We start from the raw sequence: 25658 nt of genomic DNA, 5'->3' as shown, positions 1-25658 counted from the left end.
AAAGATTCGATGTTGATGCATGAGTAGGTCCAGTGGTTTATGCTGCTATACAATTGCTATGATCTCGACTGACTTGCGTAGCACTTGTTTTAAGGTTCTTGCTTTTATTTGAGCTTTCATGTATTTCAAAATTGATCTCGCCCCAACATGATGGAAAAGTTTTACAGAATTTTACTTTAAGGTGACATATATTAATTCCGACAACTCCATGGAGTTTGCACTCAGCATTCAATATGCAATTTACTTTGATGCCTATTCGGGCTAGAATATTGTTGGCGGTTTTTCAATTAAATAGAAAATCTAAAATTTCCACTCGAACAATTCATGGTAATTTTGAATGTCGAACAATGACATACGATGGAAAAATTATCATTTGAACGTTCGGGTGAATACCATTTTTCTATTTTCTGCTGAAATTTTATCATTTAAAAATTCAAGTTCTTGTAGCCTATGCATTTATTGTTTTGAAGCAATGCACCACTGCAATGCAGCTGTGGGTTAATAAGGCAATTACCCGCTAACTGTACAAAAAATGGAGTTGGATCTTCTTCTATCTCGAGAAATAAGGTAATTTCGCGACTGAGCAATAATGGGAAAATTTGAATTGTGTGGGAAAAATATTTTACAACTGCGCAGTGATGAAAAAAAATTCATGTAAGAATCCAAAATGAACTTGGATCCTCACCAAACTCGAAAATAGGGTATTTCACGGCTGCAAAGTAATGGTGAACTTTCAAGTATGGGGTTGTAGTAATTTAAATATAACAATTAACCAATAATTATCCCAAAAGAAGTTAATCTCCACCAAACAAAGTTTGATTAGTCATTATTACAACTGCACAATAATTTCAAAAATTTAAAGTATGTGGGTTTATTCGTTTCAGAAATAGGGTTTTCCGATAAATGTCCGAAATTTGGTTTGAAAAACTAAAGAAAGAATTTAAATTTACAATGGAGCCGTTATGATAAAATTTTTCAGGTATTATGAGCAATATGAACAAAAACCGTAATTAGCCAATTACTGTCTAAAATGTAGTTGGATCTCTACCAATCTTGAGAAAGTATCAATTTTAATGATTTTGCGTGGTGCCAACTATTGGCTTAGCAACATTTGGGGCCGTACTGTTAAAAAAGTTATGAGTTTCTAACTCCCGGAATCGACTTCTGAGTTGCATCTCTAAAATAGCTCATAAATGCTCGATAATATTCAGGTCTGATGATTGTGGTGGCCAAGTGAGATGCCCAACTTTATTAGAATGTTCCTCGTGCCATTTTTTAACCATTCCAGCTGTATGGATCCGGGCATTATCATCTTGATGGATGGCGTTATCCTCAAGAAACAGTGAAATATGGTAAACGATGATTCGTCAGAAAAAATTACATTTTTCCACTACTCGAAGGACCAATTCTGAATATTTTTACGCCATTCTTAACGCTTTCAAGCATTTGTATTTGAAACCAGAGGTTTTCTAATTGCAGTTCTTCCATAGAGTCGAGATCCGTGCAGCTCTCGGCCGACAGTCTTTATGGAAACTGGGTTCTGTAGGTGTCCACTGCATGAGGTCTGTAGTAATTTTAACGGTCGTGGTTTTTCGATTGTCCTTTAAAATTTGATTTAGGTACCGATGGTCTCTCTCGGACAACTTCGTCTTTCGGCCAGACCTGTGCTTCGCTAAGAACGTTTTCCATTCTCTTTCAAAAGCACTCATTACTTTTGAGACAGTACCTCTAGAAACGTCAAGCATTTGGGAATTTTCTGTCACACTAACACCTGCCATATGGGCACCAACAATTTGGCCTCTTTGAAAGTCTGAGATGTTTGCCATTTATGGGTTACGTTATATATAGACACAAAAATTTACTAAAAATATCTGTGCAAGTATGAAATATCAATAAGAAGCAACAATAAACAATAAAACATAAAAATATATCACGGTTTCATGATTTATAACATGTTAAAAAATTACGATATCAAAATGTCAGGTATTTCCCTTATTATGACAAACCCCTGTATGTTCTCATTCAGACTATTTCTAATTTTTAAGAAACTGAAAATAAAAATTGAAACATAATTTCTCTTTGCAATTGAAATCGTTTCTCTTTTTTTTTTTGAAGTGCTGTGAACACGTCATCCTTTTACTAATATTTAAACTTTCTGACGAGAATCTCAAATCTCTGGGATGTTTATCCTAAGAATGATATAGTTAGGCTTCGAGTGTTATACAGGCATGATACCACGTGATAACTCACGCACGAGAACAAATTCTAGAAAATACAAATTATACAATAACATTCACCTCTTCCTAGAATTTTTGAAATAATTTAGATTTTTTCGTTACTGGTACCCAATTAATTTTTCGCCAACAATAACGATTAAAAAGTAAAATTGTTTGCTAATTTTATCATTTAACAAATTTAACAAGTCTCTAAATGCTTAAAGGCACGTATTGACGAATTGGTTAATGTTTATCATTTGTTTAAAAGACATTCGGGATAACGGGCATTGTAATCGGTCATCATAACCACATTTATTAAAAATAATCCACACGTACACAACTGCCGATTGCACCATCTCAATATTGCTTATTTGCAACTGTACAAATCGCGATTCGTTTGACACAAATAATTAATTTAACATGGAATTTTTACTACAATATAGTTCATTTTATTAATCACGATGATCTATCCAGAGGTAACAATGTGGCGTCCAAAACTTGCGCTACGGAACAAGCTATACCGCTATCTCTGGTGCGTTAAAAATCGTTCATTGATAAGTGATAGTAAGCTTCCAAAGGCCCTGCAATTTGAAGATAACACGATAGGAAAAATTTGCATATCAAATAATGCAAGAATGAGGAAGAACTGCATCGAGGGGGGCGACACAATTCGAGGGAGCGACACAATTGTTCATCCGAACTTCACTTTAAACACTCGTAATATTCTCCCACCGAGCATCACATGTCACAACAACATGGAAGGTTCCACCATTACTCAGTCAACATTGAAATACCTCAAAAAAAAAAGTGTCGGGGCCTTCCGTGTACTCGTGAGCAGTCTTCACGGTTTGAAATAGAATGAAAGAAACTAATGAAATAGAATGAAAGAAATATATAACTAATGAAATAGAATGAAACAAGCATAAAGCATAAACTAATGAAATAGAATGAAAGAAACGAATGCATGAAACTGGAGAAGCGTTCTGCGGGATGCCGTGCACTCGAACATGGTACAATGTAATAAATCGAAAAACTCAAATATGTTAATTTCAACTCTTGGCAGTGATGGTAATAATTTCAAGAATGTGGGTTCATCCATTTATGAATTACTCATTTAACTGATGAAGGTGGGTAATCCCTATGCAGTTCAGAAATTTTTACCATCGCAGGACAGTTGAAAAAATAATTTTTTTAGCTTGGTAGGGATTCTACTTCATTTAGAACAGTTATCGGGTTATCCCCAGCTAATTCTGAAATGAATATAAGTACATACCCAGCTACTTGAAATTTTTGCAATCACCTCCGTAAGTTCGGACGTGAACTATAAGGTTGTATCTAAACATACAATTTTATTTTTATCTTTAGAGTCAACTTTTTCTACTCCGGTTAATTTTTTACCTATGGCAGATGAATTATTAAACCGGTGTTTAATTTATCTTAGTCGCAAGTAATTTGAGATCCACCGTCTTAACGTTACTACTGCTGTCAGTTGAGTTTAATAACTAGAAATATAGATATATTTATATTCGGCCATTTTTGCATGCAATTTGTCACCCGTGGTGTTGTGGGCCCATTTTTACATGCAATTTTTTTAACCGTGGTGTTATTTTGGCCGGGTGTGTTTTGGCGCGAGCATATTGATGACACCAGCGAGACTCATAACTCCGTCTCAGCGACACCCGCAGTCCGCGCTTTTACGCTGACCGACAGCTTTAAGTATCTCGTACTGTCGCCTGTGTTGGAGCGTCGTGTCCACGGAACTAATAGTTTCAACTTCTCGAACTTTCTTTAAATGTAGAACATACTTTAACTATGGAATTCATTATAAATATGGAAATTACTTAATATATTGAACTTACTTCAATTATAGAACTAACTTTAAATGTAGAACATGCATTAAATATGGAGTTTTTTGAAAATGTAAATTACTTAAAAATTAAGGACATATATTGAATGTCTTTATTAATTTCTATATGAAAATTAATTTAACTATTCTACTTACTTTGAACAAATAAATTGTTTAACCCAGAGAACTAATTTTAACCCTTCACGGGCAAGTTACCGTTACAGTCACTGGAAATATCCAAAAAGATCCATCACGGCCCCGGAGTGTGTTTGAGGCCACATTAAGGGGACCGACCTAGCTCCGGAGAAACTTCTACAGTTATTATCCGATCATCATGAAACTTCACATACATACGTAAAATGTAAAAATAAGAACATTTTGCTCCTATGAATTTTTCTACCCACCTCCCTTTGAGGAGCTGTCACAAAGTCATTTTTCGACGCACAGGGACGATACTTATATCGTTCGATGCGCAAGAAAACAACCTTTAAGATGAGATAAGAAACAGAAAAACTCAACATTTTCAAATTTTAGCTAGGTCGGTCCCCTTAAAACGCCCTTGCCTATCGCCATTCTCTGACCACCGTTCAATGCATATCATCTCTCACTATCACGGCCAAACAAAAATTTATAAACGAGTTTTTATATGCAAATTGTTGTCTGGAAGAAGTAATAGAGGCTCTTTCCACTTTTTTTAAAGACGGATATATCAATAATTTAATTAAATTATCTTTATTAAATTGAAGGTACTTAGTTCCCGTTTATATTTGAATGATTAGATTTAACTTTTACAAAAAAATTGAAAGTGTATTAACTACATTTAAGAAATTCTTTAACCGGGATCTGATCCCCCAATGTGCTAAATTTTGACAAAAATATATATTTTATAATTCGTTTTTCTTTCCAATACTGATTTTAGAAATTCCAATTTCTGAATGTTTCAATGCTTGCCCGCGAAAGGTATGAATAATGCACTGTTTTTCACTAAACTTAATGATGTACCAAAATGCGTGACTTATGCACTTGAAGATTTATTCAGTTGACTATAATATCTCGCTCGTTGTTTTGAAGTTATTAAATATTCCTTATACTGTTCACATTCCTAATATATCAGCCTGATTTACACCCATTCCAGCTTCACTAATAAAATAACGCGACTCAATCATAATTTCTCAAAACGCAGTAATGTTTGACTCAATGTTGTGATGTTGATATAACCTTCTTGAAAATGTATAACGAAATTTCTCCTTCCAACGTTCAAGTCGCCCATTTTCGAAAATGTGCAACGAAATTTCGCAACGTCGCCCGTTTTCACAGGTTCATCTTCTCGTTTTCTGCGGTAAATTTTTTCAATCTCGGCTGCTAATACCTCAAATTCTGTGGCATCGTGGCATGCTAAGCCTCAGGGTCTCTGCAGGCCTTGCCGTACACAAGCAAAATACAGTGTTTTACCAGGAACTCCAGACTCGGGGCCATACTTTCAAAATTCGCTAAGTGAGCGTAAGTACTTACGCTTTATTTTCTTGTCTGTGATTGGTGGATTTTGCTTGAAAGGCCGTCAATGATTGGCGGATGAACTTACGATCTTTTAACTTTTTTTAAAGTATAGGCCCGAGTCTCCGTGCCTGAATTTCTTAGTGAGACCGCCATGCTTTGCTATCGTAGTGTGCAAGGAAGGAAACCGCTCCACGTGGCGTTTATTCGATCATATTGTTGGGTTTTAATTAAACGTGAATCTGGAAATCTCGTTTCTTCATTAATCCGGCAACTAATTCAGTGCTCAGAATACGGTTTTATTGAAGTTCCTTGAGGAAAAAATGGAAGAGATCGTCGCCTAAAAGCTCTTCTCGTTTTAAATTGAACTCTTACGCGTGAAATACCGACGCGATACCAATTATTATTAGCGCATTTTCTCATTTATGGAAAAAATGCACTATTGTGCTCGCCATGTCCGTCCGTCCGTCTGTCTGTCTGTCCGTCCGTCTGTCCGTGACCTCAAATTTTCGTCGACGAGAAAATGCGCTCTCTTTCACTAACTGCAGTGAGTACTGAATTACATTTTTTTAAATAGCCATCCAATTACCTGATTAGCAAACCGCTGCCTTCTGTACAGTCTAGTGCTATTAATTCCAGCCTTCACGGTCAGTCGGTACTTTATTGTGATGTCAACCATGAGAACAGGTGCTATTCAGCATGATGGCAGCCGCTATTAAGCACGAGAAGAGGTGATATTCAGCATGGAAAAAGGTGTTATTCAGCCTGGGAAAAAATGCTATTCAGAATGAGAAGAAGTGCTGTACAGTATGGGAAGAAGTGTTATCCAGTATGGGAAGATATACTATTATATAAGCATGGGAAGAGGTGCTATTTGAGCATAGGATGATGAATGTTTAGTTGGGAAACGTGCGCGGGCAATCGGGCAAAAATGATTTAATTACCAAGCCGAGCTTTGAACAAGTGAACTCTGCAGCGCGCAGTTGCGACTTAAATTTAATATAACTAATTTTCCAAAGTGCATGACGACTTTAAAAAATAGCTAAATATAATATTTAAAATGCAATTAAGCGTCCATTACAGAAGCTGCGTGCGGATAAGTGACGCAAAAACTGTAATTCGATTACAATTTTATGACTTGAGATAGGCGGTCTCATAATCCTGATAGGCAGTCACGCGTAGTTCGTAAGATTGGCTTAGGCATCGAGATTTGCAAGCAAGTCCCTCCATATAAGCCACATAGTTAAGCCGGCTGGCTCTGCTGCAGGGCTTTAGTTGGTGCTCGTCGATTTCATTCCAGGATCTCGAGGCCAGGCTGAACTCGAAGACTGGGCGCCATTAGGGCGATACGCTGAAAACGATTTGCTTATCAGCTGCAATTTATTAGCGGTGCAATCTTACGGAAATTATCATCAATAACTATAAGCATTTTGTAGCAGTGTTACAATATTCCAATTACCGATTTCATGAAAATTTCAATGATGACATAAATATAGATACATTTGTTTTTGGTATTATCTTTGGTTTTTAATATCTGATTCAATTCTCAATTCTTCATAATTGTCCACTATGTTTCACAATTTCTTATTTTTATTACGAAATCATTTTCGGCATTTAATTCATAGAAAAGTTTTGTAAGTTATCTTGTATCGTCTTAAAGCTTGCAGACTGCCTGGTTCATAATCGTGTACTAACTATTGTTAAAAAGTCGAAGGTATTAATAGAAATTATGCACGTGATCGATTAATCAAAAGGCGTCAATTGACCTGAGCTGCTAAATTCCATCTAATTTCAGCAGCCCAATGACACAAAGGCGGCAGAAGCCACACGAAATTTTCATTAGTTTAAAAGTTCTCCGCTTACGTCAGTCTCCGCTCCCTCTGACTGAATTTAGGCGTGAGAAATCGTCGGGCGAAATAGAGTGTGTCAGTCTTAAATGGATTTGGTGTTGGCCAACTAAATCCATTGAGGCGCACAAACTTTTCTAGTGTAAGAATTTCAGATCAAAAATTTACTGAAGTTTTCGGCGGTTATTGCACCATCGACAACTCAAGTATTGCTAAAAATTTTCGGTAGAAATTTTAGGTCGTGAAAAGGTACCAGATATGTTTTCCTACTGGTTTCTTTATCCAAAAAAAATGAAAATTTATGTTAAACTTGTTGCAAAATTTCATTGACTGTTTTAAGACTTGAATTTCCATGATATTTAATAGTCAAAATTGTTTCGAAATGTACCCTTCCGAAAACCTACAGTCCTGATATTCAAAACTTGAACGTTAATGAAACACCAAGCGAACTCGGCAAAGAATAAAATATCAGTTACCGAAATGCACTTTATTAGCTAAACCATAAATTTTTCTTTCTTTCTTGATCTCGAATTTCTCATTATCGGGAAATATTTTATTGCTATTAAGGGTGTTTTCCTGTTCACAGGCAAAATAAAGTACCTCACGTTGACTGAGACCGACAAGATTTGGATGCCGGATTTGTTCTTCAAGAACGAAAAAACTGGGCATTTCCACGAGATCCTCCTGCCTAACACCTACATCAGGATTTTCCCCAACGGCGACGTGCTCTACAGTATCAGGTAATGCTACTTCACGGTGCTCTACAGTATCAGGTAATGCTACCTCACGGTGCTCTACAGTATCAGGTAATGCTACCTCACGGTGCTTCACGGTGCTCTACAGTATCAGGTAATGCTGCCTCACGGTGCTCTACAGTATCAGGTAATGCTACCTCACGGTGCTCTACAGTATCAGGTAATGCTACTTCTCTTCGACTTTTATTAGCTATGTTATTACGTGGCTATGGCTGTTACCTCGGCTATTGCTGCTTGAGGTGCTTTAATTTTTGACCGTAAAGTTATCTATTTATACCATCCGACAAAATTGCGACTGAATTCACTTTTTAGGCTGAACTCTTTGTGTGTATGTAATTTTTGGGGTCTCCAGCACTAGAAGTCAGACGGTGAGTTAATTGCTGGAGCTATCCTTGTGTTTCTTTCTCTAGCCTCCCTGATACTTCTTTTTTTTCCAATTACTTGGTTGACGAGGGGCTGTGAACTCCACTTTCACTGCGTATAGGCTTTTATTTCCTCTGATGTGCGCTTTATTTCACACGCCTGATGTTGCAAAAATAGTTTTGATTAGAAAACTGCCAGTGCTTTTCGAGACGCACTGTGCTCGCGCCGATGGAGCCGCGCTCATTCTGTTTCAGTCGCATATGATTAAATTGACCGGGTAATGAATTTGAACAATTGTGCTCGAAGTGCGCATGCTAGATGCATTTTTTGTCTGAGTAAAGCCGACAATATGCTGAAAGTTGTTTCAAATCTATGCTTAAGAGAACTTGAAGCCGCTCCTATAAACTAATTTTAACGCACTCATCCCCGCTGCAAGAATGAAAGAAAAACGAAAATAACGAAAGAAAGATTAATTAAAATATTCATCGTCCATTTTTACTGAGCAATTGATCTCTCTTGGAATCCAAGCATTGTCCTACCTCACAATACTACAAGGACTGGGGCGTAATTTTCTACGTAATTCTAATCAAATCTAATTATGATCTAAAATTAAATAGCACCGTATCATTCCGATCTAAATCAATTTATGATGTGAAGTGAAAAGACATCTGTTGCATTTGACGCGCGCGCTCGCCTTGACAGCTTAGCTAATTCCAAGAATTTGTTTTTCATGTTGTCCTCGTAAAATTTAATGTCCGCAGCATTTGTTCTTGATACAATAAACCAAAATTGGAGCAAAATTTTTTCAAAGAGGTCTTGGAGTGAGCATTTTCTGAGCACAGAGTTTATTGCATTGTACCCTTTGATGTCAAGGCATCAACAGCAATTAAGTTTACTTGAAAATTAGAGAAATTCATTAGGGGTATTATAAATTTATTATTATATTCGCACACAAATTCCATTCCAGGATATTTTGATATAATTGAACACAGTTGATTAGTGAATTGGTGATTTAACAATAGTGTTTATCGATAATGCCGAACGCTTGGTAAACAGTTCATGACCACTTTTACTCTTTTTATTGATTAAATTTACAGTTCGTATGCTTCCGATCGAGCAGTCGTCAGTATTTGAAAAGTCCATTCATATCAATTTTTTCTGATACAGTGATGCCTGTGCATCCGAAGTCGTTACGAGACTGGGTTAGTATGTGGAAACAATATTTTCCCAAAGAAATAATTTTAAGTGAAAAAAGGGTGTCGCACTATCTCCAAAGTCAATTTTTTGCCTTATTAATATGATTTAAAGACCATATAATCAGTAGCAAAGAACACATCCCGCATTATCTCGCATTTCATATCTAGGGTTTCACACTGCCTTGGACTGTTTTTTTCAGTAGCCTTTCTTAGAAGCCATGATCCAATACAATATTGGTATTTAATGTATACTGTATATGCACAATTAAATATAATATAGCACCAAATATTGAATAAAATAAAAACTACCGACTTATAATACAGGAGATGTTGCAGCGATCACACGCTCAAAGGAAGTGGCCGAATCATATGAGTAGAGGACAGATGCTGTGAACAATAGAAAAGGAGCTATGAAGCCAAACTGAAAGTCTGCTCGTAAGCATAGACATATTTGCATGCGGAGGCAAAAAATCTTGAATTTCAGAATAGTATCTGGAAAAGTTCGCATGTAGAAGCGTTCGTAAGTCGAGGTATCACTGAACGTTATCTGTAGGCAATCTTTTCGCGGTTACCACGTATATATATATCGGCGAGGGCACAGATCCCAATTGTTTCGGAGCAAAATCCCATGAATTTTAGTATTTCGCACAACGATCTTTCCAGTTTTGGTTTTGCGTGGAACTACGGATTCATTTTAACGCGCATGCAACGAGCTTGATGGAATCGTACTTCCCGGAATAAATTGCGAGGAATTGATGTTTCAAAAAGAATTTGGATGCATTTTAAATAAAATTACACCATTGTTTTGTGTTTCTCGATAGCACTGCGTTGGTTTTGACGCTTATTGCTATAAGTTTTTTCTCTAAAATCTAATATATAAATTTAGAAAAATAAGCCAAAGCATCAAAAAGTAATTTCTATGTAAAGAAAATTTCTTCAAGTAATTTCTATGTAAAAAGTAATTTCTTCAAAGTAATTTCTATGTAAAAAGTACTTTAGAAGCTTTATTTTTTATAGACTAAAAGTATAGGAACAATTTTTTTCAAATGAACAAACATTTTAGAAACACTTTTTCCAAGAAAATAAGCAATTTTTTCGAATTAAGCAGTACTTTTTCCAAAGGAAGCCAAAGGATTTGTTAAACTTACCGGTAACTCAACATCATTGCTGTTTTATTCCTTGTGGCATTTGCCGTCATTATGAAACGTACAACCTTTACGCTCTGCATTTTGGCTTCGCTACTATGAATACATTCCCCCATTCAAATTTTATGATTATGCCCCTACGGATGCCACAGAGCAGGGGAGCCGCTGAGAATTCGCATGTGGCAGTTTTTTTATGACACCATAATTGAATCAGACCTTCCAACGCATGTGCATTAAATCTCGGCTCGATTTGGTCTCATTAAAGCCTCGTTTTAGGACGGACGTTGATGTGCGTAATGAGGTTACGTGGCGCCTAACGCCTGTTATCATAATGAGCGTCACGGCTCGAACATCCTGCAGACTAAAATTTTACTTGACTTTGGTGTAAGGTTTCAAATTTGAGGCACATTTCCTTTAGAAGGATGCATATTCTTCATTGAAATTGGTTTTCAAACTATAAGTGTTTTCCTTTTTTTAATTTAATTTTTGCTCTATAGCTCCAGTTCTCTTGCAGCGATTTTTCATCGCCGTTTAACGTTTTTATTTTCTGTAACCAAATTTTTGATTGGAGTTTTTTTCCTTTAAGTTTTCTAATTGAATTGTAAGTTGCCCTGAGTATGTGTACAATTAATTATAATTGATAATAAAAATCAATCAATCAATGAATCAATCCTCTGTTCGCTTCAACTTCAATTCCGTTGCACGGTTTCTCTGCATTGCATTCGCCAGTTTTCGGATTTCAGGATTACCTTTTTGCGTTCGAAAACTTTATTTATTTAACCTGTGCCTCAAGCTTCGCTCGTTGAATTAAATTAATAAACGACCAACCGTGATTATTGAAGAAAATAATTTGGGGGAATTGTATGCCATCTTACTGGAAAATGAAAATTGGAGACAATTTTTAAATAGTTCATAATTCCAAGAAGTTCTTTGATTAAGTTGGCTCGATGTACCGTTCAAAATTTCCTTGACATTCTATTCATATAGTCAGGCCATTTGAATTTTGAATAATGTAATGGCATTTATAAAATTGAATGGTTTTACTTACGTTATAATTGATTAGAACCCTGAATACCAAGACTTTGATCATTAGATCACGCTAGCAAACCACAACCAAATGCAATGTTTAGGTAGAACTGAACTATTTTGCCTTCGACATGGACTTCCTCCATCCCCTTCCTCCCTCCTCACTTGGACTTCCTCCTCGATCCCTCACTAGGAGCACGAGTTAACCCAAGCCACGAGGATGTTTTAGTATACGTACGTTATCCCTACCAGGTTAATGTTCATCAAAGGCCGCGAGTTATGGAATGAACAATAGGAGGCCGTTCATCAAAGGCCGCGAGTTATGGAGTGAACAATAGGAGGCCGTTCATCAAAGGCCGCGAGTTATGGAGTGAACAATAATAGGAGGCCGTTCATCAAAAGTCGCGAGTTATAGAGTGAACAATAGGAGGCCGTTCATCAAAAGCCCCGATAGAGTGAACAATGGGACGTTTTTTTTATTCGTAAGCATCTATCATGCATGTGACAGTCTTTGCCGGTGGCTGACTTATCGCTCAATTTAGTTGCAACGAGTCTCACTAACTAACATAGCGCGGTTGTACATTTTGAGACCAAAATATATAATTAATTATATTTGCTCATAGTTGCTAAATATTCTTAATTATGTAAAATTTGCCATAAATAAGCGGTCTTAAGGGCACAAACATTCTTAATTTTACCAAATTTGCCAAAGATAAGCTGTTGAGAGGGCAAACAAAGTGGCAAGTTAGGGCGATCTCGGATGGCCGCCGCTGCAGAGAAGAGCGATGAAGCTGCCGCGGTCAGTACAGGAAGTCGGCTTAAAGGTGAAGTCAGGAAGCATGCAATTGATGATCAATCTTCCTTAACGTGCATTTGAGATCAATATTCCTTAACGTCGTTTGACGATCAGTCTTCCTTAATGCTTTTTTGCGATCAATCTTCATTGAGCTGCATTTGATTATGCACGTTGCTGCTCCTCCAGTAACTCGCTCGAAGAGCAGCAACGTGATCAATAATGCGGGCAGTAACTCGAGCAGCAGCAGCAGCAGTAACGTGATCAGTAATGCGGGCAGTAACTCGAGCAGCAGCAGCAGCAGTAACGTGATCAGTAATGCTGGCAGTAACTCTAGCAACAGCAGCAACGTGATCAGTAATGCTGGCAGTAACCCGAGCACAGCTGGTGCTGGATGCGTCGCTGCAAGTTTCTAAAGCGGTCGCCATGCTGAACTTTGTGCTACAGAGCGCAGTCGGAACGACACGAGTTTCGTTCGGGAGGGGGACTATTTAAACTTTAAATCTAACGCGTGATATTTCTATAACAGTACTATTCTAATTAGAATTATAATGATAAGAGAAGCAAACATTTGTTCTGAGTTCTATGTGTTTAAAGCTTTTTTTGGCCCACCTTTGTAACTTTTTATTAACGTATTTTCCTTGAATTCATGCAGTAGAAAATTTGTCATGCGCTTGAAATGGTCAACGAAGAAGTCAAATCAGAAGTTGATGCAATAATTACATTTAAGAAGTTAAATATAATAACCACCTGAGAAAAAATGTTTTAAAATTACGAAAATTTGAGTGAAAATAAATTTTAATTAATTTTATAAAATATTTTTAAACAACTTACGAAACTTAAATTTAATTCATAGTCTAGTGGCACTCAGACATTTAAGTCATGACACTCATGAATGACTGCTTCAATCGAGTCATATTTATGAGTCATAACGTCAAGATTTGTTGGCAGATAATAAATGGCAGTGAGCGCATAGCATTTTGCTGAGGCAGCAGACCTTCCCATTTATTGGTGGCTAATGTCAGTGTCAGACCAGACCCACTCATTGCCAGCGTGCACTCCAATAATATGCACGGAAAAATGGTGCAACTACTGCTTCTCTTTGTACATGCACTGTTAGAAAAATTACCGTTAACGGTATTACCGGCGTTTCAGTGGCCGGTAGGCACGTGAAAAAAACACCGTCTCACCGTTAACGTGAAAAACACCGTCAAATCCGTAAAACAGCTGATGAAAACGGCGAAACAGTTTATTTTCACGTGGTGACCGGCCACTAGAATGCCAGTGGGACCGTTTTTTCACCGTTTTTTCTAACAGTGTGCAGATACTATTAATTTTATTATTAAATTTGTTAATATTAATATTAACGCTAAATATTTATGCTAGTGCGGAGTATTAGTTTCACATTAATAGTTGCAGCCGGAATTTGTTCGGAGATAGCTAAGTTACAGCAACAGTAACTCTGATATCGCTGTGTATTTATTAAACAATGTGAACCACCAGACCTGAAATAATCGCTGAATAATTTCGGCATTGACTTTTTTGGCTTCAAACTAGAGCTTGGTGAGAATTGATTGCATGTACTGGAAACTCGTTGAAGAGAAAAGGGACAAGCTCTTCAACTTCTCTAAAGCGTCAACTTTTGACGAGCTTATCACGCTGCAACTAAAACTAGGCAGCAACTCTGCCCCCGGAACAAAGGCTATCGCTCCCTCCTCTCCTACCGACTCCCTTAATTTGAGCGAAGTTCTTACCAAAGGCCTCCTGAGCTACGATGGACAAGGCAGAATAGACCTTCCCCTCGTGTTCTGGCAATAAGGCTAAAATAGTTCCCGCCCTTGTAGATTGTGGTCTTAGTTGCGATGATGGTAATACAATTGTACTTTGTGGTCAGTTATCATTTAGAGGAAGGCTTTTTTTTATCCCAATTCGCACTGATCGAAGATGCGTTTTTCGACAGAACATTTTTACGACCCATTGGTTGCGCGGTATTTGCGCAGATTGAATTTAAGAAATGATAATCCTGTTGTGAAATCGTCACCTGGAATTGTCCTGAGTCTATGTACGGTAAAAACACTTTATTAATGATTTAATTATGTTTTGAAAACCTCACTTCTGCAAAAAATACCCTTCCGGTGTTTAAAATTTTCTCACATTCTTTGATCGCGTTAAATTTTTTTTGGTACTGGGTAACTTACAGCTCTCGATAGTCAAGAAAGCCACGTTTTGACATCACCGTGCATATAACTAGTCAGATTAATTCACATTTTTACTTCGACAGTACTTATATCGCTGCTGCAGCAGGGGTGACTGTTGTGGTTATCAGTATGCAACCTGCATTTGCGCCATATATTGTACTTATTAATCATTTCGACGAGAAAATTGATCAAAAGTTAGCCTCAAGCCAATGGCTTCTAAAGCCATTGACGTAACAGATATTCTTACCTTCGATATCCATCAGAAATAAACGAGTGAAAACGTGACTTGGTGCAGCGATTGCCGCGCACTCCTTGCCTCCATATTTCCAGGCTCTAACTCGGCCGCGATGAAACGGTTTTAAATTAATACATTTTGTGTTGTTGCGGTAAAAGAGAAATCAAATCGAAAATATCCTAAATTCATAATTCATTCATTTTGTTAATATAATAAAAAAAGAATAGAATAAAGAATAATTACTTAAAAACCGGTGAGGCATGAATTTTTTTCGATTTCGTCAGCAAAAATATCTCGCTAAAGAGCGAAAAGCTTGGACTAGCATTTTTTCCTGAAATATTTAATCTTATACAAGGCTGAATTTCTGTGTTTTGACATTAACGGTGAATTTTGAGATTCGTTGTTTGAATGCTGGAAATAAATCCACAAATTTGAATCTAACTCTGCGACGAATTTCAATGACGAAACTTTAATTTTCACAGTGATAATTCCATCGGTGTGGATACATGAATAAGTTCTTGCGAGTTTTCATTGCAGGTTGACAGAACGGATTTAGTTTTTCCGTAGAGTTATGTTTGCTTGTCTACTTGTCGGAAGAAAAAATTATATTAAAGTGTCTTCAAAATTTACCGGTTAGTTACGTGATTGTACAATTTTTCCCGCCATCTACAGTTTGATGCCTAAACGTTTGATTAAAGTTTTTAATATAAGAATATATATGTGTAGCAGAGTGCGTAAAGTCAGTTTTATGCATCTCATTGATAAAAAAAAAAAAGAATCCCAAAGTCATTGTAAGCTTCAGCCATGGCTTTTAGATACCTTGATATAGTATCGCAATTTATCGAGCATCGCACACTTTTAAAAATAAGTCTAGCACCAAAAAATGAAACTTTGCAAACAACTTATTTTGGTTACTAGAAATTTCCCTGTCAAGTTACGTCGCAATTTTTTCTTATTAATATCATATTCATACAGGGATTCTTTTGGCTGACTTTTCTGTTCATAAAGCCTTCGGTGAAGACCAGTAAAGCAGCCTCGGCTGACAGTCTTCAAAGGATGATGGAGCTGCTGCATTATGAAAATTTTATAACACCAATTTGCATAGCATCCCGGTTATGGGAAAAATTCTCCAGAAGAAAACGAATAAACAAAATTCAGCGAGCAACATGGCAAACAAATATTGGAAATTGAAGTTAAGTTAGAGCAGCGCTCGGGATTCTTTAGATGGCAAAATCCTGAATCAAATACAGCCTAGTCTCTGAAATGCATGAAACGCTTCAGCTTCACTTTGATGTCACGGAAAGTCATTTGGGGAGCAAATTCGCTGCACCTGAGACTGAAGAAAAGTTGCAAGTTGGAGGTTAAAGTGTCGCAAAACAATGTCAGTATTAGAAGGGACTTGGGCCTCTGCAGAGAGCACGGGCATTGCAAGAATGCAAGGCACGATGCTATGCTATTGGCGCGACGCTCACGTTTGCAATTAGTTTGTAAAAATTGAATGCCGGGTCCTTCTATTGCATGGAGAGGTAAGATCGTCACTCATATAACAGAATTTGTCAAATATGCTGTCGCTGGAATACAAATTGCCGAAAGAATTTGTTTGATTTAACATGAAAATTTGTTGCTCCAAGTTTATCCATTTCACGTGTCACTATAGGCGCGGTTATCTAAGGATAATGTACGTGTATATTTAATTATTTTATTGAGAAAAAACACTGAATACACATGAATATTTTTAAAAATAAAGGGTGATTATCGTAAAATTCAGGCTTCAAACCTCCTAAATGTCGTTGAATTTGTGAATTCGAAACATGAAAAAGCCAAAACTTTGAGCGTACGTGAGTCCCCAAGGCAAGTTCAGCGTTAATCTAACCCGGAGTCACAAGCTCAGGAAGTTGGTGAGGTTGGTGCTGCAGGCAACCCAAGAACTTTCATTAGATTTGTCGGCGTTGACCACGACACCATTTTTCAAAAGTTTGAAGTCAAGGAAGACTGTTGAGTGCTGACCTCGCTAGGATTTGTTGGAGTTTGGCAGCAGGTCATGGGGATTTACTGGTGCGACCCAGCTGTGGGAGTTACGATACTTATTTTATCCTTAGCAAATTTTCTATAGCTGAAATTCTAATCGGATAGGAATTTGTTTGATTTAACTCAAAAATTGGTCTCGATGTTTCTATGTTTTTCTATTACACTTGTGAAGAAAAATTTGGCTATGTAATGATGATGTATAGAAAGGCAGGAATTTTTTTGTGACGAAAACGATCGAAAGATATTTGATATGTTGAATGAGTCGCTGAAGGCAAGTGCAAAACGTAGAGGCCTAAAATCAATTGTCATAAACATAAAATGAATAAATAAGTATAAAAAAGTGATGAAATAAAATATAAAATAAATGAATAAAATGATAAAATAAAATAAAACTAGCTCATAGATTAACAGATGCAAATAATTCTTGTGTTGTGAGCTTATGTTTGTTATTTATGATACATGTTACTAAAAATAACTTTCACTGCCGGTAGCCATAGATATATAGTAATCCCAGAGTGCACACGCTAAACCCAAAGTATTGGATTAAACTAGACTTCAAGTCAGCATTAGTGGCTGAGAATAGAGCGATTGTTCACGCGACCGTGATCTGATGCTTGGCTTCAAATTACTGCCTATTAAGGGAGGAAATCGCGATCACATACAACTGAATGAATTCGCGTCTGAGGCGAGGTTGATTTTTTAAAGTGAGAAGAGTGAGTATGGCAAGTTAATTAACATGCACGAGGAAAATATCTTTATTTATTTGCGCGGGAATTAGTGAACGTAATCTGATGTTAATAGCGCATGCTCATAAAGTGCATCGCGTTGAGTAGTCAAAAGTTGTGCTGTAAAGTAGAAGCCTTGTAATATGTTATCGATATTAAGGTGGCGAAGAGGTGTACTCGAGTAATGGTGGTGAGAACGGCTTCTAATACTTGAGATGCTGGCGCACGAAATAGATTAGTGTCAGGGGACTGAATCTTAAGTCGACGGTGAAGACTCTTGATATAAATTAATGCTATTGGGTAGCCTGTGCCTCGTGATCGATGTGACGCGACCACAGATTAGGAGCGTTCATCATGGTGCTTAAAGTGATATTTTGGCGCCTCTGCGAGCCCTGATACACTGCTCCTCCACTGCTCCGCCGCTGATCTTTTGCTGCTCCTTCGCGGATGCTCTGCCTCTGTTCCTCTCTTGCTGCCCCTCCACTGCTCCTCCGCCGCTGCTCCTCTTACACTCCATCGCTGCTCCCCCGCTGCTCTCCCTCTGCTCCTCCTCGGCTGCTCCATCGTTGTTCCCCCGCCGTTCTTCTGATACTCCATCGCTTCTCCTCCGCCGCTGTTCCTTCGGTACTCCATCGCTGCTCCTCCGATACTCCAGCGCCGCTCCTCCGCCGCTGTTCCTCTTATACTCCATCGCTGCTCCCCCGCTGCTCCTCCTCGGCTTCTCCACCGTTGTTCCGCCTCCGTTCCTCCGATACTCCAACGCTGCTCCTCCGCCGCTGTTCCTCCGATACGCCAGCGCTGTTCCTCCACCGCTGTTCCTCCGATACTCCACCGCTGCTCCTCCGCCGCTGTTCCTCTGATACTCCACCGCTGCTCCTCCGCCGCTGTTCCTCTGATACTCCACCGCTGCTCCTCCGTCGCTGTTCCTTCGATACTTTAGCGCTGTCCCTCCGCCGCAGTTCCTCCGATTCTTCAGCGCTGCTCCACCGCTGTTTCTCCGATACTCCACCACTGTTCCTCCGCCGCTGTTTCTCCGATACTCCACCGCTGCTCCTCCGCCGCTGTTCCTCTGATAATCCACCGCTGCTCCTCCGCCGCTGTTCTTCCGATACTCCACCGCTGCTCCGTCGCTGTTCCTCCGATACTCCAGCTCTGCTCCTCCGCCGCTGTTCCTCCGATACTCCAGCTCTGCTCCTCCGCCGCTGTTCCTCCGATACTCCATCGCTGTTCCTCCGCCGCTGTTCCTCCGATTCTTCAGCGCTGCTCCGTTGCTGTTCCTCCGATACTCCACCGCTGCTCCGATTCTTCACCGCTGCTCCGCCGCTGTTCTTCCGATACTCCACCGCTGCTCCGATTCTTCACCGCTGCTCCGCCGCTGTACCTCCGATACTCCACCGCTGCTCCTCCGCGGCCTGCATGAGCTCATTGGTCTGCATCATTATGCCAAGATTGCTTGCGTAGAGCCAGGATAAGGCGAAGTATGCGTTGTTTAATATGTGCTTAGCCCTGCCGTTGGAAAGAGGTAGATTCAAGCCTATTTCCTCTTGTCTTCTCGTGATCTAGTAAGAATAGTATGGCTTTTAAATTTTTCAGTTTGTGGTTGTTTGTGAATTGTAATATAAATGGTTGTTATTTAATTGGTTGTGGTTGTTTGTGAATTGTAATATAAATTGCATATATATTATATATGCAATTACAGGCCTTCTATTTATGCCTGTAATATAAATTACCATATAGGCATATATAGAAGGCACAAGACATATGGTTTGAGTGCAATGTTTTGAACTCCTGCGGATACCAGATCATATGGTTTGTGAATTCTGTGAGCTGAAAAAGTCCTAAATTGTATATACAAATTTAAGTCTTTTAAGTTTTTAATTTCTCCATTCAGCAAAATAATTTTGGTGAATTGCAGTATGAATTCATTGAAATTCGTATACGTGCAGGCTATCAGCGTTCTATTTATACCCCTTTATTCTTAACATTTTACAGTGGTTCTATTGATTAACACTTACAGTGCTGCTATATTTGAAGCACTTTGCAGTAATTCAATTCACAGTTCATAAAGATTCTATTCATTGTACCAAACAGGGATATAGTTTTGATTTGCTTTATTTAAGGGTTTGAAATTGTATGTTTTATTTATCTGAATATCAATGCAGCGCCTCGGGTGGGCGTTACTGCTGCTGAATGTAAATATTGAAATTGAAACAAAGTATTCAGTTCATGCACCTTTAGATTATAATCCATTTGTCATCGATATAAATAGCTTAGTATAGAATTGAAAGGTTTCGTCTATTCTAGAAAGCCGTGCGAATTCGAAACAAAAATATATCAAATTTTAATGTTTACTTCAGTATAGCTCGGTTATCAATTCATTCCCTGTGGACAAACATAAATAAATTAATAAAAAAATATGACTCGTCAATCCAGCAGTACAAACATGAAGAATTGAACCGTGTTTGTCGATCCAGCAGCAAGCAAACAATGCTAAAGAGGCTCCCTTGGAGCTGCAACCCAAGGAAGGTTGCGTTCCCAACACAAACTCGCGCGCGATGTTGGTAAATAGCTGGGCAGGCTTCAACGGCAGCCTGATCCCGAGCTGTGTTGACTTGCGGAGATTACTTCAACTTCAACACCCATGGTTTGCTCTTTTGTTTCGTCGCTCTTCAAAAAGTGTTGCATTGTATTCAAGTATGACGTGTGTTTGAACATGGGATGGGAATTTGTTCCGTATTATTTTCAGCTTCACGATGGTGAGATTGACTGAACGGCTTACTTAATTTTCTGATATGCCATGAAATATCCAAAAATTTATTGATCGGTAAGATATTTTTTGTATGATTTTAGTTAACTAGTTTTGGTCTTGTCTCTCAACGAAAGGGAAGGTTCCTACGTTATTAATCGGGAAAAAATAAACTTTTAAACTGAAAATTGTCATCATTTATTTTTGTGTACCGTACTGTGTCACCAGGTAATGTGAAAGAAAATTTCAGACAATGTTACCCTCTGTGGCATATATGGCAGGAAAACTTCGTATTTTCGCTGAGCAGCACCCAAATATTCGAAGTTACCGATTCCTTTGAAGGTAAATTCTGCCGGGAAGTTTTGTCGTACATTCTTGGATGGTTGTCAACGCAGCTGGTATGTGGAGCGGCCTGCCCTAGACGCTCGCCATCAAACTTTGCTAATCAAGTGAGGAACTTGCTACGCTAAAAAGACCGACGTTCACTTCAAAAAAGTTTAATAACGTCGTCCATTTTTACGCTGAAACGAGCTGTTGAGAACGTTTGAAATTGACTGCACAACACGAGTGTTTTCATGGTGAATATTATACGTGCTAATGAAAATGGGATTATATAATAATGTTTGCTGTCGCGAGGTGTAGGCAGAAGGAATACAATTTCATTTGAATTCTTTTAGGGAAAACGCGTGTTTTCAAAGTTGCGGGAGAAAAAAATGCATTTGAAATCGAATGTCGTTGTGTTTGAAAATGAGATCTAATCCTCCAAGGTTGAATACTAGTGGGCTGACAAATGCTCCGGCAGCGTTGAAATTATTATTTTGTATTTAATAATAGCGCTTTTAAATGCTGCAAGATTCATTTGATGTATGAAGTTGACTGTGTTCTTCGTTTTATTACTTGGAGAGCTCGGCCAGGCAATAAAGAAATGACAGCTCGTCTCGACTTCAAACAAATTAAGATGACTAGGTACAAAGTTGCGAACGATGACGTCAGCCTTCTGACAGATACACGTGTTGATTCTTTTGGCTTGTGTAAGACGCTAATAAATCTTTCAGGTCTTCATGGCTTGCGACAAATGAATATTCGAGGCCTAAAATGTGGAGAACAATTACATTTTCGAGGCTTAAAGTATTTACAACAAATTAAAATTCCAGTCCTAAATGGCCTAGAACATCTAAACACTCGTCTCGAATCCACTTAATTGTTGTGAGACGCATTAAAACTCAACAAGAGGCTTAAAATTACGTGAATGCTTTAATCGCAAGATTATAAGGAATTTAAAAACAAATATAATAGCCAAAAAATTCACCATTTTTTATGAGATAAAATTTTTCGAAATCCAGCTGCATCGTCAGGTCAAAATCTTATAAGAGAAGCAGAATCAATTGGTAAAGTAAAATTAAAATTGAAGATAATAAAACGTAAATTGACAAATTAAAAACAAACATGAAGTGACAGGCCTATCTATTTACAATTTACATTGAATAGGAGCTGAAGGCGGCATTCAAACTAGGTTTTGTGTTTAAAAATATACGGGGATTCTAAAATTCATTGGTCAGAAACACCGGTCGTGGAAGCTAATAATCTAAGATGACTATCGGACACTGAAACATTGGACTGCTCGGCATGGACGCGCACAGCTGAATGAAGAGGATGCGCAAGCAACGTTCCCGCTCTATAACTTCTGCCCTTATGCTCCGCCAGCCTAGTATAAAAAAAAGACGTCATACCGACGTACGCTGATGCGCACTGCGCACAACTACATCTGTAAACTAGGGACAATCGCATAATAAGAGGTAGAGTATCTTTCTACTTGAAGAACGAGCCGATTTTAAAATTAATCACCAACACTACCTGTAGATTAACATACGGAAGGTATTTGGTAAATAAAACTTTGAAATCCTTAGCCATAGTATCAGATATATTACCTAAATAGATAAAAAGAACAATACATAAATGTTCTATGGTCACAATCTGGAACAAATTCAGTATTTTGGCCAGACATAAATTTATTGATTTGATTATAGACCAATCGTTGTGGAAACCCATTAAGTGAAAAAATACCTTGCAAAATTGGAAATTCGGTGTGCATACCAGTAAAAGTAGAGCCTTTAAGAAAGTCGCGTTTTATTAAGGTTGAGTTGAAATTGCTTTATTGAAATCGTTAGTAGTTTAAACTATTCAGTGCAGTAGGTAGTTTTTAATCTACACTAAAATCTGCAGCAATAAATATAATTAAATCTTATTTGCATGCACTTGAACGTAAATTTTTTCGTTCAATGTCTCTCTATTCTGATTTCTTCTTTTCCAACTGCAATGCATATTTTCATTGTGTTACGTTAAAAAATGCCGTTGATCTTCTGAGACCCGACAGGCAATAAACGTTTCGGTTGATTCTTTTGCTGTGAAAATCCCCCGAAACAGCCGACTTTGTGCACCAGTCCTTTAGGGACTGAGTTAAACCTCTGGCAAATAACCGCGGTCTCCACTAAGTAAAACAAGCTGCCGAACTCGAGTAGCGATACGGTGATCAGTGGCGTCAAGTTGCCCTTACTTTCAAATTCCCGAAAACTTTAGTTTGGCCGCTGGAAAATTTGGAGAAGCGAGCAAGCCTGGCTGGGAAAGATGGATGTTTTTGGGACGGGTTAAGGCTTTGACGTTTTTTCGAGCTGCGTTGGTAATTCGACATGCCAGTCTCGTGTAAAATTGGGGCTTCGTGTTCCACATGCACCTCGCAGGAACAAAAGTTGGAAAATTCTCAAATATTTTGCTCGCTTTATCGCTTACTGCACTACTATAAAAATAGAAATCAATATAATTTTGAAGTAAAATAATTTCTTTAATCTTCGGAAATTATTGTTGTTCGGGTAGCTCCTACTTTTTAAAATTATTTCCAGTGTAAAGGTGAACTTATAAGTGAATATTGGAATTACATATGGACAGTTACAGGCGAAAGGAAAAATCTGTCGCTTCGAGGCCGACAGTTAGCCTACGTTAATCCGCCACTGATTCTGGATGCGGAAGCGTCGGTTTTGAGGCGACGAGCTCACCTGAGATGTTGCAACACCGTCTCCGAAATAATTAGTAATTATTAGCACATAGCATATATAGCGTAGCATATAGCATGGCATATAGCGTTATTGTATCCTGGCATTATTCTTGCAACTTGTTTTTATTTTGATTATCCCTATCATGACATTCCTGTTTTTAGTTATCTCGTGGCGAAAAAGTTAGTTTTCACTTGCAGAGGAATTTGTGGCTTCAGAGTGCATTTGGGTTCAATTCATAATTTTGAGGGAGGAAGAGCACTATAATTTATATGGAGAAGCAAGTGACATTATAGCCGCCTTTCTTTGACGCTCATCGTTATTTTATATCGTAATTTTCCTTTATATTCATTATAATTGGAACTTTTTCATTCATATGGCGTGCTAGTGTTGTAGTTAATTTTATTAATTCGTTTATCTTTCGATTCAAAATAACATATTATTATAACTCTCAAGTGAAGTGAAATTCCATCACCATTTAAATACAACCCCACAAATTTCTCTCAATGACGCTGAATATACCAGAAGTTATACTCGAAGTCAGACGCTATATTGTTATTGCTACATATACGGTTTGTCTGTAAAGAAGCATTGAGTTCTATTAGCTTTTGTGCTGCGCTACTGCAACAGATGTTGCTTGAACGATCGAGCCGCATCAGGCACTTTGGGGCTATTATTTCGTAATGAATAGTTGATGTTTTTTTTAGTTAAATTTTTGGTGTAATAAGCGCTTCAGTGATTTTAATTTTATTACTCGAATCAGTTTCTTATTCCTATGTTTTTCGCCTTATCTATTTTCTACTCAACGTGACATTTTCTGCGAACACCTGAATTTAGGTTACGTACTAGACACCCGTTATATAAATAAACACGGTAGAATAAAATAAATATTCTTCCCTCACAACAGATTACGGATTTATTCTGTACGGGGTCGTCATTTCAACGATCGGGCATTATCCTCATGAACCTAAATATCGGGAGCATTAATAATATTATAGCATTTACAATATACAGCAATACATCGAGCAAATGCAGCACAAAACGGACAACGCCAGCACATATACCGAGCTACTGCAGCACATATACTTAGCAACTTCTGCACAAACGAGCGGCGGCAGCACATATACTAAGCAACTGCAACACATAGACTGAGCAGCTGTTTTACATATTTCGAGCAACTGCTGCATATATACTGAGCAATTGCTACAGAATGTACCAAGCATGCAACTGCAACACAAATAACGAGTAGCTGCATCACATATACAGGGCAACTACTGCACGTAAACCAAGCAAGTGCAGCACACGTACCGAGCCGCTGCATCACATATAACGTGCAACTACTGCACATATATCAACAGTAAAGCAATATACCGAGCACCAACTTTGCACTAGTGTTTGTTTTACATTAGGTGGGTGCGCTTTAAAGTGTCAAAGCCATTCTTCTGAAGTTAGTGGGACACAAGCGAGAAGCTTGACTCTGCCGAACATATCGTGGTCTTTTAATACTGACATGAAGTAATACCAGTATCATGAAAATGCAATGTAGAAGTGTGACATAATTTTGACGTTGTTATTCTTTTGTTGAATTAACATATCGTTGCGGCCAACGTCATATGAATCTATCATTCGAATAAGAAAATATTATGAATCTATCGTTCGAATAAGAAAATTCGAATTTTGCGTGCTGGCAAAAATAAAAAATAAAATTCGTTTACTCTGCCAATCACTATTCCTTATGAAAAATCTAACTATAATTATCCGTGCCTGTGAATTCTGTCTTATAAATTAAATCAAAATTCTCGATACGAATAAAATTTTGATGGAAATAATAGCTTCAACTCACATCGCTAGCCAGTTCTGAGTTTGAGATCAGAAGCTCAGCGCTGTGTATCCCGGGCTGTGTTTACATGAGAGCTTCACCACAAGTATTTTCCACGACACTCTGAAAAATGAGCGAATTTTGTCCGAATAGTGACGCAGTTGTTGCCTAATGAGGGT

At 38.0% G+C, this 25658-nt stretch overlaps 1 protein-coding gene across 1 annotated transcript in view; it reads left to right on the top strand.

Annotated features, from left to right (window-relative positions):
• Positions 1 to 25658, top strand: part of LOC108667949 (glutamate-gated chloride channel) — a 104299-nt gene that overhangs the window by 43201 nt on the left and 35440 nt on the right. Inside the window, exon 5 of the mRNA XM_018155062.2 lies at positions 7990 to 8143. Coding sequence (XP_018010551.2) covers positions 7990 to 8143 — 154 coding nt within the window. The remainder of the gene's footprint in view (positions 1 to 7989; positions 8144 to 25658) is intronic.

The sequence above is a fragment of the Hyalella azteca genome, unplaced genomic scaffold, assembly GCF_000764305.2.
Source record: "Hyalella azteca isolate HAZT.00-mixed unplaced genomic scaffold, Hazt_2.0.2 contig14662, whole genome shotgun sequence".
NCBI lineage: Eukaryota > Metazoa > Arthropoda > Malacostraca > Amphipoda > Hyalellidae > Hyalella > Hyalella azteca.
Note: the sequence above shows the minus strand (reverse complement) of the source record. Positions and strands in the feature narration are given on the sequence as shown.